This window comes from Heterodontus francisci, chromosome 15 (genome assembly GCF_036365525.1).
Source record: "Heterodontus francisci isolate sHetFra1 chromosome 15, sHetFra1.hap1, whole genome shotgun sequence".
Classification (NCBI taxonomy): Eukaryota; Metazoa; Chordata; class Chondrichthyes; order Heterodontiformes; family Heterodontidae; genus Heterodontus; species Heterodontus francisci.
The window spans coordinates 40,501,170-40,520,816 of NC_090385.1; the positions used below are offsets into that span (position 1 = coordinate 40,501,170).

Consider the following 19,647-nt stretch of genomic DNA (forward strand, 5'->3'; position numbering starts at 1 on the left):
GATGGGCATGGATTTGGGTGGCAACAGTACATTCAAGATCTTTGGAGAGGAAATGGAGGTTGGAAATTAGACTGTAGTTTGCAAGGACAGAAGGGTCAAGGGTTTTTTTGAGGAGGGGGTGTTGACGGCAGAGGAAGGAGGAGAGAGGAACAGTACCTGAAGAGAGTTAATGTTCACAATATCAGCTAATTTGGGAACCAGGAAGGGAAATTAGGTGGTCAGTAGTTTTGTGGGACTAAGCTCGAGGGAGCAGGCCGTGGGTCTCATGGACAAGATGAGCTCGGAGACAGCACGATGGGAGATACGCCCGCAAAATAAATTTTAATCAAATTTTAGAGTATGCTGCAGTAGAAGTGGTTGGTGTTATAATGCCATATCACTGTGCCAACACTCATGTGGCTATTCCTCAAATTTTGTTTTTAAAGCTGATAAAGCCATGGTATCATGGAATGATTCAGCACAGCATGAGCCCATTTGGCCCGCTGAATCTCTGCCACAAAGTGTCTTGGAAGAAGATTGTAGGCATCTGTGAAGGTCCACAGAGAGAAAAGGCCTTTTGTCCTACTTAGCTTGATCCAGAGTTTATGGATGATTATTTTTTCATACTCCTCCACCTAGTAACGCCCAACTTTAAGGAACATTAAGTTTCTTCGCTAACTCCTGATACTTCTAAGAACTCGCATGCCAATTCTCAAGAAATGCCATTCAGTTCCTCTTTAAATGTGTTAATTGATCCAGAATCAACCATGTATCATCTTTTGTTAAGACCTCTGCTTGCTAGAATAAGATATAAAGTACGAAAATAAGTCATATATGTGTTGAATATACTTTTCTACTTATGTGCAGAGAAACTGCGGCAACACAGAAGCCAACGTTATGAGGCGGGGTCTGTTTCCTCATCACTTAAAATGTGAACGTTTTCCTGGGTGTGGTGTCACATTCAGACATTCAAGTTCCGTTAGCAGGAAGTTCGAGCTGTGCTTCAATACTAAATACAAGCGGAGACAGTTCGTAGCGTGCAGATAATATAAGCTCAAGGCTGTTTTCAATCCATTCGCTTTTAAGAGCGTGTAATTGATCTGTTTGTACTGATTTGCATTTTGAATCGCAGTAGAGCGGTCGGAAGCCGCGTCTGGGTATAAAACAGAAACCGGCGATTTGGAGAAGGGGGAAAACTGATCATTTTAGCAACGTTTCAGTTGGAAGTAGGAGTTGGCAAGAAAACAAAATGCCGAAAACGGTAAGTAGACAACTAACAAATTTGTATAAACGTGATTTGTAATGTCTATCGTCTCCTCTCGAACACTTATCTGAGTAAAAATTAAGTTTATAACCGGGGATACGGAGTAATAGTTTTTTGGGGGAGTTTTCTTACAAAAAAGTCTGAGTTTGAGCTTTGTTTAATGGTTTTAGTGCGCGTTTCTTCTCTCGTCTCCTCTCTCTGCAACTATATTGAAACTTCAATTTCCGCTCAAGCTACTCCTGCTGACTATTAAGATGGTTTGAGTTGGCTGAGTGTGAGCAGTGTACCAGCTGCCAGCACTGACCCGCACTTTTCTCGGTAGTGTACTCGGTGAATGACTGGGCTCATTGCCAATCGCAGCCTGCCTTTCAGATGGAGTGAAGCAGTGGATTGCGCTGTTAGTTTGTAGCGGGGCTCCACGCTAGCTCAACTCTTGACAGTCTTAGAAACGAAACTGGCTCGATTGATATTAATTTGCAGCGGGTCAAATTAACTTTGTTACCCTTTTAAATCTTTCCTTTCTTTCTCTAATTAAAGGAAGCTAGTTTGCATTTTTTTGCTCATGTTTATTGCTATTTGGAAGTACTTTAATATTTTTTTAAAAAAAGCTCTTAAGTACTGTTATATTTGGCTGTAGTCCAATTTCTAACGGAACTAAAATGACTCAAAGCTTCCTGCAATGCGTCATGTATAGGATTCTTTCCTAACAGTAGTCTGGTGGGTAATGGAAGAACCTTATTTGGCATTTTAGCTGCTGTAAGGCCGCGGCTTTAGGACAATGGCCTTTTTTGAGTTTAACTCTGCTTAATCATTCACCCCTTTCTTGCCTCCCCACCCTCGGCAAATTAGTTTAGTCAAGTCCTGCATCAATGCAACAAGGCAATTTCTCATGAACCACCCACTCAATCTATTTTTTTTGACTCAATTAAAACTGGCAACGTCTTGAGCGTTATGTGAACTTTTGAGTTTCCTACTAAATAAGGTCAAGGACGCAAAGTTAAATTGAAGTAATGCAAGCTAATAATCTGGAGTCCTTTTCAATTACAGGTGTATATAGTCACAATAATTTCATTGGCAGTAAAAGGCCAATGAAAATTTTCTTGTGGATATTCATGGGTGTCTCAAGAAAATGAAAATAGTAACTTTAAATTTCAAAGTTTGGAAGTGATTTGTCTTCCTAATTTTAAAAATCTGAGTGGTGGTGGCGGTAAGGTACATATTACATAGTCAAAAGTTGGCATGTCCAACTTGTGTTGCCCACATTTTTAATTCAATTATATGTTGGAAAACTTTTCCCCCGACAACCCTGAAAGGCAACAACGTTGCAGTGCAGTGGCTCCTTTTTAAGAGTTTGTTATTGTGAGCCTTCACACATTGTGCTCATCCACTTTGGAATTTGTTTGCTATCTCCATCACTGCCCTCTGCTCTGCTGACATCATGGACTGCTGCTGTTAACCTTATGTTGTGTTAAGGTCCCTCTTTTAAGTTGAGAGATCTTTCATGAGAAGAGTGTGGTGTTTTTTCCTGAAGGTGCTGACTCACATTGGATGTAATTCCGTAGATGACGTCTGGTGCCTCGCCCAAGGGGCCATTCTTGTGTGTGCCTTGATGTCAGCAGGCATTGCCAATGGCTAAAATTAGCTAATGTAGCACAAATATAGGTTTGAAACTGGCTCAGTACCAGGTCACTGCATTTACTCAATGATCCTTCAGAGGAATTTATGTACACTGGTTTAATAGAAGTAGTTGTGAAAATGTTGTCTCTTGTGAACAGCCCTCACCATATTGTGACTTTTAATTCAAGTTCACGTAGGGGTGGATTTACTTTAGCAATTTTTACTTAACTTTTAAACAGAATGTCTGTGACTTCCCAATGAATAGTCTTGTACTTAGTGCTTGAAGGCTTGGGCAACACTGAGTCGGAGTCCCAATTCTTTTTTTGTCTCGACTCCTTGTAAACTATCACCATCTCCTATCTACCTTTTCCCTCAAGTCTGTGGCCATCTTTCCAAAAACTCCTTGTTTTGAATGTCTCCAGTCTGTTTTCTGTCCTGCCACAGTACCAAAACTGCGCTTATCAAAGTCACAAATGACCTCCTATGTGTCTGACAAAGGTAACCTAACCCTTTTCTCTGTCTGCAGCCTTTGATGTGGTTAACCACACTGTCTGTCTTCAATGTCTCCTCTATTTTCCAGCTGGGTGGGACGGCACTTGCCTAGTTCCCTTCTTACCTAGCTAATTGTAGCAAGAGTACCATTTGCAACAGCTGCTCTTCTGACTCCTGCATCTCTGGTGCCCTTAAGGATGTTTTCATGGCCCTCTCCTGGTTCTCCTGCACATATGACCCCTCAGTGACATCTGAAAATGCATGTATGCTGATGACACTCCACCTCCCCATCACCTCTCTGGACTCCTCCCAATATTGCTAAATTATCAGACTACTTGTCCAACACCCAGTACTGGATGCGCAGCATATTGATAAGATTGAAGCAATTGTCTTCAGTCCTTGCTACAAACTCTGTTCCTTAGCTACCGATTCCATCCTTCTCCCTAGCAACTGTCTGAGGCTGAACCAGACTGTTTGCAAACTTGTCATATTTGACCCAAGATGAGCTTCCAACCACACATCCACACCATTACTAAGGCTGCCTATTTCTATCTCTGACATCACCAGACTCTGCCCTGCCTCAGCTCATCTGATAACACTCATCCATGTCTCTTCCAAAGCACTCCTGACCAGCCTTGCACTTTCTATCTTCTGTAAAATTGAGGTAATTAAAAACTCTGCTGCTCATGTCCTTGCTTGTGCCAAGTCCCCTTCCCCCATCACCCCTCTGCTCGTTGACCTACATTGACTCCTGATCATGCAACGCCCCTTTTATAAAAAAAAAAAATATTCTCATTCTTTGTTTTCAAGTCCCTCCAAGGCCTCACTCCTCCCTATCTCATTTCCTACAGCCCACAACCCTCACACACCTGTTCATCTAATTCTGTCTTGAGCATCCCAAATTTTAATTGCTTCACCATTGGTGGTTGTGCCTTCAGCTGCTGTGGTCCTAAGCTCTGGAGTTCCCTCCCTCAAACCACTCTGCCTCTTCACCCCTCTCTGTCTTCCTTTTTAAGATGCTCCTTAAAACCTATTCCTGGAAATCCTGTGACAAATTTAGTCAGAGTATTTCGAGGATGTAATCAGTAGGGTAGATAAAGGGGAGCTAGTAGAAGTAGCATACTTGGATTTCCTGTAGGCATTTGATAAGGTGCTACACAAAAAGTTATTAGGCAAGATAAGGGCTCGTGGAGTTAGGGCTGATATATTAGCATGCATAGAGGATTGGTTAATGGCCGGGAAGCTGAGTAGGGATCAACATGGCATTTTCAAGTTGGCAGGCTGTAACTCGTGAAGTGCTGCAAGGCTCACCTTGCTAGCACTCTCGGCTGAGTCATAAGGTTGTGGGTTCAAGTCCTGCTCTAGGTCAAAGAATCAAAGCTGACAATCCAATCAGGGCTGAGGGAATGCTGCACAGTTGGAGGTGCCTTCTTTTGGATTGGATGTCCAACCGAGGCCCGATCTGCCTGCTTTGGTGGATGTAAAAGATCCCATGGCACTATTTTTGAAGAAGAGCAGGGGAGTTATCCCCAGTGTCCTAGCCAATATTTATTCCTCAATCAACACCACAAAAGCAGATTATCTGGTCATCACATTGCTGTTTATGGGAATTTGCTGTGTTCATACTGCCTTTGGTCTCTATATCTAAGGAAGGATATACTTGCATTGTAGGTGGTATAGTGGAGGTTTGCAAGATTGGTTCCTGAAACAGGAGGATTGTTCTATGATAGGATGAGTAAATTGGGCCTGTACTCTCTGGAATATGGAAGAATTTGAAGTGATCTCATTGAAACGCACAAGATTCTAAAGGAGCTTGATGGGGTAGATGCATAAGTTGTTTCCCCTGGCTGAGGAATCTAGAACACGGAGGGGCACAGTCTTGGGAGAAGAGGTCGATCATTTAAGGACTGAGATGAGGAAGTTCTTCACTTAAAGGCTATCTGGTCATTTTGCTGTTTGTGGGTATTTGAGTGCAAATTAGTTGCTGCATTTCCTACATTACAACACTGACTACACTTCACAAGTACTTCATTGGCTGCAAAGTGCTTTGAGATATCCAGTGGTTGAATTTTTGGAATTCTTTACCTGAGGGTTGTAGATGCTCCATCTTTGAGTATATTCAAGACAAAAACAAAAATCAATCTGATCTCTCGGAATCAAAGGATATGGAGAGTGGGCAGAAAAGTGGAGTTTTTTTAATTTCCAAAATATACTTTATTCATAAAACCTGTATTTAAAAAAAAAAATACTTTACCAAACAGTTTCAAACCGCACCAAGTCAAAAATTACAAACCGTGCAAAGGAGGTCTGTTTCCTTCAATACAATCGTGAGTTGCGCCTCAACCCTTCCATTTCATTGTCATGCCAGATACATTTTTACATTTTACAGCAGACAAAATTTTCCCGATTTACAGTTTGAGGGGTTTCCCATGGATCCAGCCCCTCAGGTTAGCTTGTTGGGGGGACCTTACACAGTGGTCTTTCCCCATTGAGCCTTTGCAGCTTGCCCCAAGCTTTAGTGCATCCCTCAACACGTAGTCCTGGACCTTGGAATGTGCCAGTCTGCAACATTCGGTCATAGACAACTCTTTGCACTGGAAGACCAGCAAGTTTCGGGCAGACCAAAGGGCGTCTTTCACCGAATTGATAGTCTTCCAGCAGCAGTTGATGATTGTCTTGGTGTGCGTCCCTGGGAACAGCCCGTAGAGCACAGACTCCTGTGTTAGAGCTGCTTGTGATGAACCTCGACATAAACCACTGCATCTCTTTCCACACCTGTTGTGCAAAGACACATTCCAGAAGGAGGTGGGCAACCATCTCTTCCCCCACCACAGCCACCGCGAGGGCATTGTGCGGAGGGTGTGAGACTTCAGGTGTGCAGGAAGGATCTGATGGGGAGGGCTCTTCTCACCACCAGCCAAGCTACATCTTGGTGCTTGTTTGAAAGTTCTGGTGATGAGGTATTCTGCCAAATGACTTTGGCGATCTGCTCGGGGAACCATCCGACAGGATCCACCGTCTCCTTTTCCCATAGGGCCTTGAGGACATTCTGTGCAGACCACTGCCTGATGGATCGGTGGTCAAAGGTGTTTTTCCACAGAAACTGCTCCACGAAGGATAGATGGTATGGCACAGTCCAACTGGATGGAGCGTTCCGCGGCAATGTGACCAGGCCCATCCTTCGCAACACCAGGGACAGATAGAACCTCAGCACGTAGTGACACTTGGAGTTTGCGTACTGGAGGTCTACATATAGCTTGATGCAGCCGCACGCTAAGGTAGTCATCAGGATGAGGGCGACGTTGGGTACATTTTTTCCCGCCTTTATCCAGAGGTTTGAACATCATATCCCTCTGGACCTGGTCCATTTTGGATCCCCAGATGAAGCGAAAAATGGCTTGGGTGACCGCCACAGCGCAGAAGTTGGGTATGGGTCAGACCTGCGCCACGTACAGTAGCAACGTGAGTGCCTCGTACCTGATGACCAGGTTCTTGCCCACAATGGAGAGAGATCGCTGCCCCCACATGCTCAACTTGTGTTGTACCCTGGCTACTCGCTCCTCCCAGGTTTTGGTGCACGCCCCGGCCCTTCCGAACCATATCCCCAGCACCTTCAGGTCATCTGACCTGACGGTGAAGGGGACAAAGGATCAGTCAGCCCAGTTCCCAAAGAACATGGCCTTGTTCTTGCCATGGTTAACTTTGGCTCCCGAGGCCAGTTCGAACTGGTTGCAGATGCTCATCAGTCTGCACACAGACAGCGGATCTGAGCAAAAGATGGCGAGGTCATCCATGTACAGGGAGGTTTTGACCTGAGTGTCTCCACTGCCTGGGATTGTCACCCCTCTTATGCTCACATCCTTCCTAATAGACTCAGCAAAGGGTTCAATGCAGCAAACAAACAAGACCGGGGCGAGAGGGCAGTTTTGTCTGACTCCAGATTGGATCGGGAAACTTTCCGATTCCCACCCGTTGATTGAGACTGCGCTACTGATTGTGTAGAGCAGTTTGACCCAATTGCAGATTCCCTCCCCAAACCCCATTTTGGAAAGCACGTCCATCATGTCGGTGTGCGATATCCTGTCAAAAGCCTTCTCCTGGTCCAGTCTGATTGGGCAGGTGTCCACCCTCCTGTCCCATACATAGGCGATCGTGTCCCTGAGTAGCGCGAGACTATCGGAGATCTTCCTGCCGGGTACGGTACAGGTCTGATCAGGGTGGATCGCCAACTCCAGAGCAGACTTGACTCGACTGGCTATGACTTTGGACAAAATCTTGTCAACATTAAGCAGTGAGATGGGCCGCCAATTTCTGATTTCTGCCGTCTTCCCCCTTCTGCTTGTAGATGAGGGTGATGATGCCTTTCCTCATGGATTCTGACATGCTGCTGGCCAAAGGAGCAGGAGTGGGCCAATTTCTTACATTCTCTTTTGACCAAGCTTTTTGCCATCTGCCCTAATATCCACTTGTGTGGCTTGATGTCAGATTTTGCATTATAATGCTCCTGTCAAATGCCTTGGGGTGTTTTTTTAGTTGAAAATGCTATATGAATACAACTTGTTGCAGTGTGGTGATGGGCTGAGAAGTTAACTTTTCCCCTTTGCAAGGAAAGGGAAAATATTCAAATAGAGCTCTTAGAAACTTAATTGTTTTGATCATAATATGGAGAAAAGAGTTTGTATCCATTGCTCCTTCGCTCCCACCAGCCTCCTTTTTTATATAGAAAAAAACCTTAGGAAATTGCAGTATTTGTAACCTTGTAGCCATTTGGAACAAAACATTTTCAAACAGTTTTTTTTCATCTATCCTCGTGAAGTTTAAAAAAAACCTGCAGATGTGAGACACGCACAAACTTGAATTACTTATTCTTTCCTCACTGCCCTATCCTGCCAACAACTTGTCGAGTGGGCTTGATATTTAGCATCGAAGTGAGTTCTTTTGCATTTGTGACACACCCAGAGAAGTTGCTACTATGTTTTTAAAAAAAAAAAAATTATTTGGAAGTAACCCACTTTAAACTGCTGAGAAATCCATTTTTGAGATTTTTTTTTCTCCAATAGTTTGTTTCTGAAGGTTCTGGCTCCGTATTGGGTTGCTTTTCCAGAGGTGCCCATTGCCACTCCATGTTTGAGCCTAGACACGCAAAGGACCTGATTTTTAACCCATTCAGCCATTCACTTTTACAGAGTTAAAATCGGGCTCTTGGTGTCAGCAGTGTTTTTAACCTTTTGGAGGAAACGTTACTAACAAATCTAGCATTGGCCTGATGTTTACATGTATGCACTTGCTAGCAGAGGTTTCTGGGTGGTAATTGAGTGCAAACCCTGCTATTTATTGTCTTATCTGGCTCTGGGGTGCTGAGCCAATTTTGTGCTGATGTCTTAGTTGACTGAAATCAGTTAACTCAATAGAGATTGGGGGGGTGGAATTTTATGCTCTTCCGTGGAAGGTTTGGAGGTGGGGGGAAGCATTAAACGGGGGTGGGGGGGTTTCCCGCCACCATCCTGCCTCTGCCAAAATTTAGTCCAGGACAAGAAGGCATGTAAATGGCCTTCCTGCCCTGCTGCCAATTGAGATCCTTAACTAGCCAGTTAAAGGCCTCCTTCTGCCGCAGCCGCAATTAGCCATGTGGTGGGCGGTGCTGTTGTCTCACGGAAAACCGCGGGGGCTGCTTCCTGGCTCTCGGGAGGGGTGGGGGGCAGGGATCCCTTGTTAAAAGGCACTTAGTGCCTGAATGAGGGACCCGGCATCAGGGAAGGGTCTGGGGGTGGAGGGTGCTGCCGACAACCTCCACCCCACCCCCTCTTTTTTTTCCCCCCCCCCAACCACCATGCGAAACTTCTCCTCCTCCTGTCCTGACCTACTTGAGGCCTGGTTCCCTGGTTCCAGCAATGCACTTAGGGCTCCATTAGGTGCCTCTGACTGGCAGGCAGCTCCACTGGTGTGGGACTTCAGGCAACAGGGTCCTTGATCCTGTGAAAGGCTCCCCCACTGTCCACTTAAGTGCCTGATTGGCACTAAATTCAGTGGACTTTCCGTAGAAGAGGCGACACAGGGGATCTTGGTGTCAGTTTCTCCGGACTTTGAGACCCCTGCCGCCAGGATAAAATTCTCCCCTGGGTATCAAACCGGAAAGTCATAGTTCAGGTACATGCTGCCTTTGCAACCCAAGTTAGTTATAGGAGAAAGTTGGGATGAAGTCTTTTCTAATATATATTTCATAATCCTGAAAACAAGTCATGAATATCTAATAATAACACACTGCCAGATCTGCAGCGCATTTCCAGCACTATCTGTGGATAGAGAAACAGTTCACGTTTTCAAGTCTGACCTTTCATCGTGTATATTTAATTGGTAAAAGATCCCCCACGGCATTGCTCACATGGATGATGTGCTGCTTTACAAAGATGGGCGTTTTTATATCCTGCAATACACATCTGTACTTTTCTTAGGCAGACAAGTCAAACTGTGAAATGAACAAAAGTTCTAATTGTTTAACTGTTTCCTCCAGGAACTTTGCAGATTGTGAAGTGTCAATTTATCACTTGGCTTTTCAATGTTTTGAATCGATAATGTAGTGACAACTTGTTCTAGATACCTGTGTTTGGCATTTAAATATTCTCTCATCTGTGCTGCTGGCAGTGGAAGAAACATTTTCCATGTATTCCACAGAAGCGACATTAAAATTGTTTAGTATCCCCAGTGGCTTTCCTCACTGATATAGCTTTCGGGTTTTTAGTACGGGTGATGCTGTGCTTTCCTGTGAAAGATATTTGTTTTAAAAATGCCTGACCGCGTTCTTCATTAAGATGAAGTGTTTTTGCATAGAATATCTTGCCTTTTTTGCCACTACTCATCTTATTTGACTTGTAACAAAGGAAACCGGTTCACAAACATTGCTTCCTGGTTCCTTGTCCTAATTTTTCCTTCCTCCACCCCGGTCTCAGTCTTGAGAGTAAAAATCTATTTGTGGGCACTGTAACTGCCCGTGATCTTTCATAAAACCAATACCCATGCTTATCCAGCCGGAGTCACTAGATTGTAATCAAGAGCAGGAATATTGACAGCCTTTCCTATCATTGAGAGGAGCTGTGGTGAATCAGCCTTACTGTTAGACTAGCTGGCATCATCTAAGTCAGTACAGAACAGGAATCCACTCTTGATGCTGGCTGGATTATATCACTAAGTGCTATACCAAGGAATCTGATAGCATGCAAGTCCAACTGTATACATTTTCTTGAGTGCAAATGGTCGTTATGGGTGATTAAAAGTTTCTACATTGCTTACTCACTTCAATAGTGGGGCTGGGTCAGAAACCAATGCCTTTAGATGCCAGACGAATGTCTGGAGTTTGCTGAGGTGGTCCTGAATGATTTGGGTAAACAAATTGTTAAATGAACAAATAAGAAATTTCTGGCAGTCTTGGCGAGCATGCACTTTGTATAGCATTTGGTCAGGTACACATTTCAGTTATTGTGTAGCTTTGGGAATCGAACTATCCTAACAGCACTTGCATAACTCTCCTAGGCTACTGATCTATGGGTACTTAATATTCTCAAACCTTACTAGAGCAGTCAGTCCATGTATAAACCTTAAAATAAAAGCAAAATACTGCGGATGAAGAAGGGTCACTGACCCGAAACGTTAACTCTGCTTCTCTTTCCACAGATGCTGCCAGACCTGCTGAGTGAATCCAGCATTTCTTGTTTTTGCATGTATAAACCTTGATGTACTGTGGGGAGTCCATCCGAGTGAAGTCCAATTTGCTCTCAATTGAGAGCAAAATTGCAATACAAAAGCAAAATATTGCAGATGTTGGAAATACTTAGCAGGTCAGACAGCATCTGTGGAGAGAGAAAAACAGAACGTTTCAGGTTGATCTTTGATCAGAATTGGGAAAAGGTGGAAATGTAATAGATTTTAGAAATACTTTAGTGATAGGGTAATGTGTGACTTGGAGGGAAACTTGCAGATGGTGTTCCCATGTGTCTGCTCCTCTTATTCTTCAAGGTGGTGTTTGTGGATTTGAAAGGTGCTGACTAAGGAGCCTTGTCAAGTTGCTGCAGTGCATCTTGTATATGGTACACATTGCTGCTACTGTGCATTGGTAGTGGAGGCAGTGAGTTTTTAAGGTGGTGGATGGAGTGCCGGTCAAGCAAGTTGCTTTGTCCTGGGTGGTGTCGAGCTTTTTGAGCGTTTGTTGAAGCTGCACTCATCCAGGCAATTGGAGAGTATTCCGTTATACTCCTGTCTTGTGCCATGTAGATGGTGGACAGGTTTTGGGGCATTTGAGGGTGGATTACTTGCTGCAGAATTCCCAGCCTCCAACTTGCTCTTGTAGCCACATTATTGATATGACTGGCCAACGGTAACCCCCCAGGATGTTGATGGTTTGTGCTTTTGTTTTCTTTTTTCTGCGTTCTTCCTTCTGCATCCCTCCTGAAAATTGGTTTAAGGCTAAAATAGCCCAGCTCATGGACAAATTTATACATCCTGTCATTGGCACTTGAGCACGCCGAGTTAGGAAGGTATTTTCTTTCTTGACCAGGACTAGCTAACCACACTGCTATGGACAGGTATAGTTTTGTTCACAGTTGCATCTCATTACTGTCCTGTATACTGAGAACAAGCCAAGGCTTTGGTGATAATTAAGCTTTTCTTATTTTGTTGTCCAATTATACTTGAACTACACAACCGCTGCTCACAAGTAGAGCTTTTGTTTGTGGAATTTGTTTTTTTCCTTCATTTTCTTTAAATTAATTTCATAGACCACAAGACAAAATGGAGAGAGTGCTATCAAACGATTTATAGTGAATAAGTTAGTAGAGGACTGGTGGAACTCTATCCCAGCAAAGGACTCTTCAGAGCTACCGAGAAAACTTTTCATTTTTCATTTAGTAGAAACCAAAAACATTGTGCAAAGGGGTCAAAAATTCAGATGTTAAATAATTCTGTTGGGTTAATCCTGAGATTATAATTTTTTAAAAAGCTTTTCAAATTGCTCTTTTAAAAGTTGTTAGTCTTTCTCCATGAGTTGCTATTACTAGTTCTTAACTTTATTGTGCCTTTTTTTCCCCTTGCAAGTGTTTTCATGTTTCCCATATGGGTTTAAAAGATTAAGTCAATTAATTGAGCTACTTGGTGTGAAACTTTCAAAACTCTTATTAACTTTCAGTATGTCGACAGGCTCTTTGATTTAAATGAGCACAGAGCAGGAAATTACATCATATGCCGATATATTCTTTTAAACTGCTTTTATATCTAGTTTATTTGGATGCGAAGGTGGCTGACTCTAAGTCTTGTGTAGCTGTTGGGACCCCTAAGTAAGCTTGCATTAGCTGGGGAAATTAAAGCAAAAACATTAGTCTCTACTGGGTTATCTTAGTAGATGACTGAATCAGGTAAGGTTAATTTAAGGCCTCCACCAACAATGAGACTTGCAGGTCAGAAATCGGTGATCCTTGTGACCCCACAAATGCAAACAAAAAAAACCCTCAATTTTTCTCTCTCTCTCGCATTTTTTTCTTTTGAATAGCATGCTTAATAGAACTCTAAATTAAAATGATGGTTTCCATCATGGATTTGTAGGGGTTGCAAAGTCTTAAAGATTTGTTAGCATGCTGGTAGTCTTGAAAAAAATTAATAAGCAGTTAAAGCTTTGCAAACTTGATGCAGACAGCTGTGGGTGGCAATGAGTTCTCGACTAGTTAAAATTCTGAAGTATGGTAGCCTCCTAGAGAGGAAAGGGTGACTGTTTTTTGAAACCTGTGGTTTGGCAGCCACTCCCTATTTTTTTTAAATTTATAGTAAAAATACCTCTTGAAATGATGAATGCAAGTAATAGATTGCACTTCATTTAAACAGAGAATCTGACTCATTTGTAACCTGGTAATTCTGGGCATATATTCAGGATTTGATGTATGTAATCGGATGAGTTTTCAATTGTGCTAATGATCTGACCTTGAACAAATGTGCAGAGGTGCGCTTGATGGGACTAAGTAATGGATGGTTTTGCTCTGCATCTGATGGTGCTATAATCTTGCCTCAGAGTTCCTTATGTTTAGTTTAGAGATACAGCACTGAAACAGGCCCTTTGGTCCACCGAGTCTGTGCTGACCATCAACCACCCATTTATACTAATCCTACACTATTTCCATATTCCTACCACATCCCCACCTGTCCCTATATTTCCCTACACTAGGGGCAATTTATAATGGCCAATTAACCTATCAACCTGCAAGTCTTTTGGCATGTGGGAGGAAACCCACGCAGACACGGGGAGAACTTGCAAACTCCACGCAGGCAGTACCCAGAACTGAACCCGGGTCACTGGAGCTGAGGCTGCGGTGCTAGCCACTGTGCCGCCCCAAACTATGTGACTAAGTGTTTTAAACAAATGTTACATAGCACAAACACTTCTCAAATCAAACCTCCCATTTACGAAAGGGCAGTTGATAAGAATGTGGCAGTTGCCAGCTCCTGACCAATCTTATGCCTTGCAGCTTTCAAAATGCAAAACTCTGGGAGATCAGCAAACTGCCTTAGGATGATGTCCCTAAACTGCAGCATATTTGAAAAGATACTCCATACTGAATAAGTTTTTGATCTATCTCTCTGGGAGAGTTCCTGCTATTTTTTTTTTAAACTTAGATTTCATTTGCACTCCGATAATGACCATGTGGAACTGAAGGTCCAAGCAGATCAAGGGAGTTTCAGTGAATTCAAGATGGCACTAGAGGTTATTAAAGATTTTAACTGTTGGAGGTGGTTCAGAAGAGCCATGAGACTGAACCCGAAGTATCAGGGACTGAATTATGAAGAAAGATTCAATTTCCAACAGCTGAGCAGTGTTGGAAAGGAAGTGATGGGGGCTTGTATTTCTATAGCACCTTTTCACATTGTTGGAATATCCCAAATCTGTACAGAAGCAATGAATTAATTTGGTTTTTCACTGTGTGGCCACTGTTATGTAGACACATGTGGCAGTTATTCAGAAGTACTAATAAGGCAAATGAACTAATCTGTTTTGTCGGTTGTGGGATAAATGTATGTTAGGACAATTCAACTCTTTTCCCACTCATCTGTGGGTCTTTAAAAATTACCATGGAATCTTTTACACCCCCATCTGAATATGTGGATAGGGCCTTGGTTTAATGTGTCATCTGAAAGACAGTTTTGTATTCCCTCAATAGTGTGTTGAAGTTTTTAGTCTAGATTTTATGCTCCAGTCTTGGCGGGGGGCTTTAATGCATCATTTCCTGACTGAGATATTCGTACTAAATGCACTGCAGGAGAGTGTGATGGAGGTAGATTCAATTGTGGCTTTCAAAAGGGAATTGGATAATTATCTGAAGAGAAGGGTGGGAGAGTGGGACTAACTGAGTTGCTGTTGCAGAGAGCTGGCACAGACACGATGGGCTGAATTGCTGCCTCCTGTACTGTAACCATTCTGATTCTGAGGGTGCTATCAATAATGATTACACTAGTGACCTTGAAAGATAGCGAGGTATCTTTAGAAAAAACACAATACAGAAGATTAAACTATATTTTTGTAGTAGTAAAAGGCAAATTTAGAACTAATGTTCAAGTATAGGGAGCAAATTGGGGACTGGGATTGGACTAGGTGACTAATGTAGAGAAAAATACTAGTGCAGACTTGATGGACTGAATAACAAAATAATTGATTTGCATAAAATTATGAGGGGGAAATTGGGCAGAAAGATCAATTGACAAAACATTGAGAATTATCCTGCAAACAAGTAGCAGTCCTAATGTCATGTCCACTTGCTCTACCTTTTTATTTTCTTTCAACTACCTGGTAACTAGGTGGACTTGTATCTGATATCTGCTTTGCTGTCCATGTGTATCATGATGGCAAGGCAGAAATTTGCAAACAATGCAATATTTGTTCCTACTTAGTTGCAAAAAATGTGTTGGTTAGTTCAGAAGGCATATCTACCATGTAAGCAGCTGGTGCTGATAGATCTTATATGAAATATCTTTGTCATTTGAATAACTTCACTTGGTCCTTCAAGCTTCTACCAAGGTTTTTGGGTCCCTTCTCTGAATGTTAAAGCACCAAGGCCCATTGTGTAGGGCACTACCAAAATTGAAAAGAATAGACAATGATGTAAATCAGATATTAGTGATGTGATTGTTGCAAAGTGTGCGATGGAGGAAAGGAATTTAGTAATTGAGTCCTGGGGTGGAGAAAGAGCAATGAATCCCTCAAATTGTGTTATGGGCATAATTTTTTAATATATACTGAGGATGTTGGGTGAAAGATTTTTTTGATTTCATTTGTTTTTAAAAAGCTCTTTTTGAGGGAGATCAATGAGGAATTCTATAGCCATTCATAATCAGTAACAATACTAAATTTTAACTTCTAATAGTGGATTTTTACCAGTAATGTTTTGTATAACTATACACTTAAACTTTTTTTTTTTTTAAACAATGAGAATTTCAAGCAATTGCTGTTCCACTTAACTAGCAGAGAGAAAATATTGTTAACCTGGCTGTTTTTAATGTGTCTATGCAAATGCTGACAAAATCTTGGCCAGGGTCGGGGTGGGTGCAGCTGAAGGAGGTGGTGTCTTAATTTCAAAAAGATGGTGTCAGCTGCTTAAAGGAAAATGATGCTGTTGATGCGGAGAACATTTGGTTATAACAGGAATACTATCCCAGTAGTAGAATACATTTATAAGTCTGAGTATAGGGATTCTCTATAACCAGCAGTGCTAAACCGATTACTTGCCACAATGAGTGGGTCCTAGATAAATAATTGTAAAGGAACTTCATTTACTTGGCTGAACAAAGATAATTGACAAAATCATGGACATCTCATACATTTTAGTATTTCTTAATGCTCTGATAGTACAATATATGAAGCAAGTTTGGTTTGGGGCTTGCTGAGAAATTGTCATCTCAAAACCATAAATGCCACAGTTGCTGTCGAACATTTGATGTGAAGCTGACCTTTTATGTTGCCTCTAAGCAAGTTCAAGACCACTTTTAAAATTGCTGTAGTTCCTAGAAGGAGAGAAAAGCAATGGTGGAATGTGTAATGAGTTCTTTATGTTGCTTGATGTCACATATGACATGTGTGGAGTCCAGTTGGTTGAATATCTCGAACAGCTTTATTAACAGCTGAGCTATTATGTACAATACAGAGCTAACTATATTTATAGAACCTTACTCTGGGTGTTACATTTGCAAAGTAACTCTGGCTCTGAGTCATATGACTGCATCTGGGTACATGGCTCCTTGCCTTTAAGATCTTGGTATGCTAATCATACAACAGAATATAGCAAAATAACAACTTGCATTTATATAGGACCTTTTTAATGTAAACATTCCCAAGGTGTTTGTTTAAAATACTTCATTTGAATCCTCTGCCAATGCTATTAGGTGAGCTGGAGACATTTTAATGTTCAGTTCATTTTGAGACCAATTTAAGATCTATGTTAAGGTTTTAAAGATTTTCTCTGAAAAGCCATTACTGTAATAGTTTTGTACAGAAGTCTATCTAATGTAGAATGTAAGTGATTACTAATTACCTTGCCTTATCTCCTTGGTGTCCTTCATCTTGGTCTTTATGAGCTAAGGATTTTGTTAAAACTGAAAAGGAATGTTTTTTTTTATTACTTGAAAAGAAATATCCTTTTTTTTCCTCTCTGCTAATGTTGTAGAATTGGAATTGAGGCCAAATCAGTGTAATAGAACTGTTCGCAACCTCCTGTTTTGTTTAAAGCCGAGCTGAGTTACTGACCTCATGTCCTCTTCATCACAAAGGCCACCTCTAACATTCAGTCCTCACATCTGCCAAAACCATCAGTCATAACTTTGTCAGCTTCAGATGCTAGTATTCAATACTCCATTTAGCCTCCCATCTTCATCCTCCATAGACTTCAATTTGATCATAACTTTAATGCTTGCATTCCATCCTGCATCAAGTCCTGTTCACCATCAGGGCATTAAAATGAATGAAATTGGTGTATTTGAAGTTGCTTTTCTGCTATGCATGGCTAATGCTATTAGCTTGTTTCTAGTGCCAATCTGTGCCTGCACCAGTTTACAATCATGGGAACCACACACCTCCAAGTCACAAATCATTGTAACTTGGAAATGTATCATTCCTTCATTGTCATTGGGTCAAATCCTGGAACTCCCCACGTAACTGCACTGTGGAGTAACTTCACAACACACTGCGGTGGTTCAAGTGGGGCTGAGCCATCACCTTTCTCAAAGGCAGTTGGTGTGGGCAATAAGTGATGCTCATGTTCTGTGAATGAATGTGGGGGAAAAAATTCAAAGGTAAAGCTTTACTGAGATTTCCTAGAATGTTTTACTTCTAACTTTTTAAAAAAAAAAAAAAAATCTGGTACTGGAAATATTATCCTTCAAACTACAACTGGCTGTGCATGATCTGTGCCTTGGGAAACAGCAGTACTAGCACAGGTCTTGTAGCTTTAGCCACGAAGTAGTGATAATGGGTGTTGATCCTTGACTGTCTACCAAAATGGAAGTGATCTTCATCTGTGATATATGGCAATATGCAGATGTTTTGCATCTCCCTGTATTTGAAAATTAAGGAGGTTCCTAAAAAGTTTTAGCATCCTTTTCTCCAGTTCTTATTTGTTAAAGTCAAGATATCATTTACTTAAGTATAGAACAAAAATTTCAATTTTGTGGATATGAAGGTGAACAAGGTGATCGGTGCTAGAGAAAATTTTCATTTTGTTCATCTTGCATCTGTCTGGAAAAGTGCAAACCCTGGCTTTAGGTCGATCATGTTTTCTTCCCTGTTACTAATAGAAAAAATGACTGGTCCCTTTGCAATTATCCTGTCCTAAAATAGCTTGAATTATGAGCATGTATTTATGTCCTTGCTCTCTTCCTCTCCTGCTCTATCCATGTTTTGTAATTCTTTTGGAAGTGACCTACATTGTGTGTGTGTGTACATCCTGAAAATTACTGCTTGCTGCTTCCTATCAAACTGACAGTACTTTTTACTCTAAACTAGATGACTCAGCACAACTGAAACTGGGATCAGCAGAAGTTTATTGCGTATTGAGATCAGGCCAATACAGTGTATGCTACTGAAATATGAGTATGTTGATCCTCAGCAGTTCAATATGATGGGGGATAATTATTTTGCTGAAGAGTGTGCAAGGTGCAAGTGGGAGAAGTGCAGTAATTCTGAAAATTGGTGTTCAGCCCATATTTAAAGTGGGGAAAACCAGCCAATCTGACACTTGGATATTAATCTAGTTCCTCTACTCAGAGGAACTACATTTCATGTAAAATGAATTAATTTGAAGTGTGACTTAAAATAATTGTATGTAGATATTTAAAATAATTCAAAGCTGCTTTGTTGCTAGAAATAGTATGATCTTGGGCATGAAAAAGAAAGTTACACACCTAATTGAATTATGAAGCTTGCAACTAATTGTACTGCACCTCCAAATCTGTGCCTCAGAGAATTTTGTGCTATTTAACAGTAAGAAGTAGTAGTGATGGCTGCAAATCTGCTGGTGGTGGGAACAATTTGAGAAGATGAATTGGAATTATTGCATAACTGTTCTATAACATTCAAAATTTATTGAGCACTCAAAAGTTGAGATTCAAGGCCAGCAATGTTGAAAACATTAACTACAAAGTAAATTTTAAAGTTAGAAGAGATCAAGCTTGTTTTAAAAGCCTACAGATTGGAGATTGATAACCCATATGTTGAAATATTTTTTAGCCTTATACTTGTAATGCTATTGTGAGGGAAAAGTGCCCATACTTCTGTCTGCATCAGTTTTAATTTTTTTTAAACTAACAGGAATAATATGTGTACAGCATGGGACTTTTTTTTGTGGGGGGGTAGTGGTGGTGATTGTATTTCACCCCTCTCTAACATCTACTCCTGTTGGCATACAGACATTTGTTTACCTTTTCCAAGTGGCTAATCAAGTGTTGTCCTCAATAGCGCACATCACTGCTCTTTAACTGCAAGCGCACTGCAGTTGAACTTGATCCTGTTATCTGGTGTCAGCAGAGGCAACAAATGGGGTGGGAGGGGGTGAAACAAATTAGTAACTTGAGTGGTTCCACTAGATCAGGAATAGTTATTCTCATAATCATTACAGTGCTGAGGTGCCATTTGGCCCAATGTATCTTTGCTGGCTCTTTGTAGAACAATATTTTTAAAATTCACTCACGGGATGTGGGTGTCGCTGGCTAGGCCAGCATTAATTGCCCTTGAGAAGGTGGTGGTGTGCTGCTTTCTTGAACCACTGCAGTCCATCTGA

At 41.6% G+C, this 19,647-nt stretch overlaps 1 protein-coding gene across 1 annotated transcript in view; it reads left to right on the plus strand.

Moving 5' to 3' along the window:
* The first annotated feature begins 941 nt into the window (after nucleotides 1–941).
* The window catches only part of msna (moesin a), a 109,231-nt gene continuing 90,525 nt past the window's right edge, over nucleotides 942–19,647 (plus strand). The window contains exon 1 of the mRNA XM_068047404.1: nucleotides 942–1,240. Within this exon, the coding sequence (XP_067903505.1) occupies nucleotides 1,229–1,240 (12 nt within the window). The 5' untranslated portion in view covers nucleotides 942–1,228. The remainder of the gene's footprint in view (nucleotides 1,241–19,647) is intronic.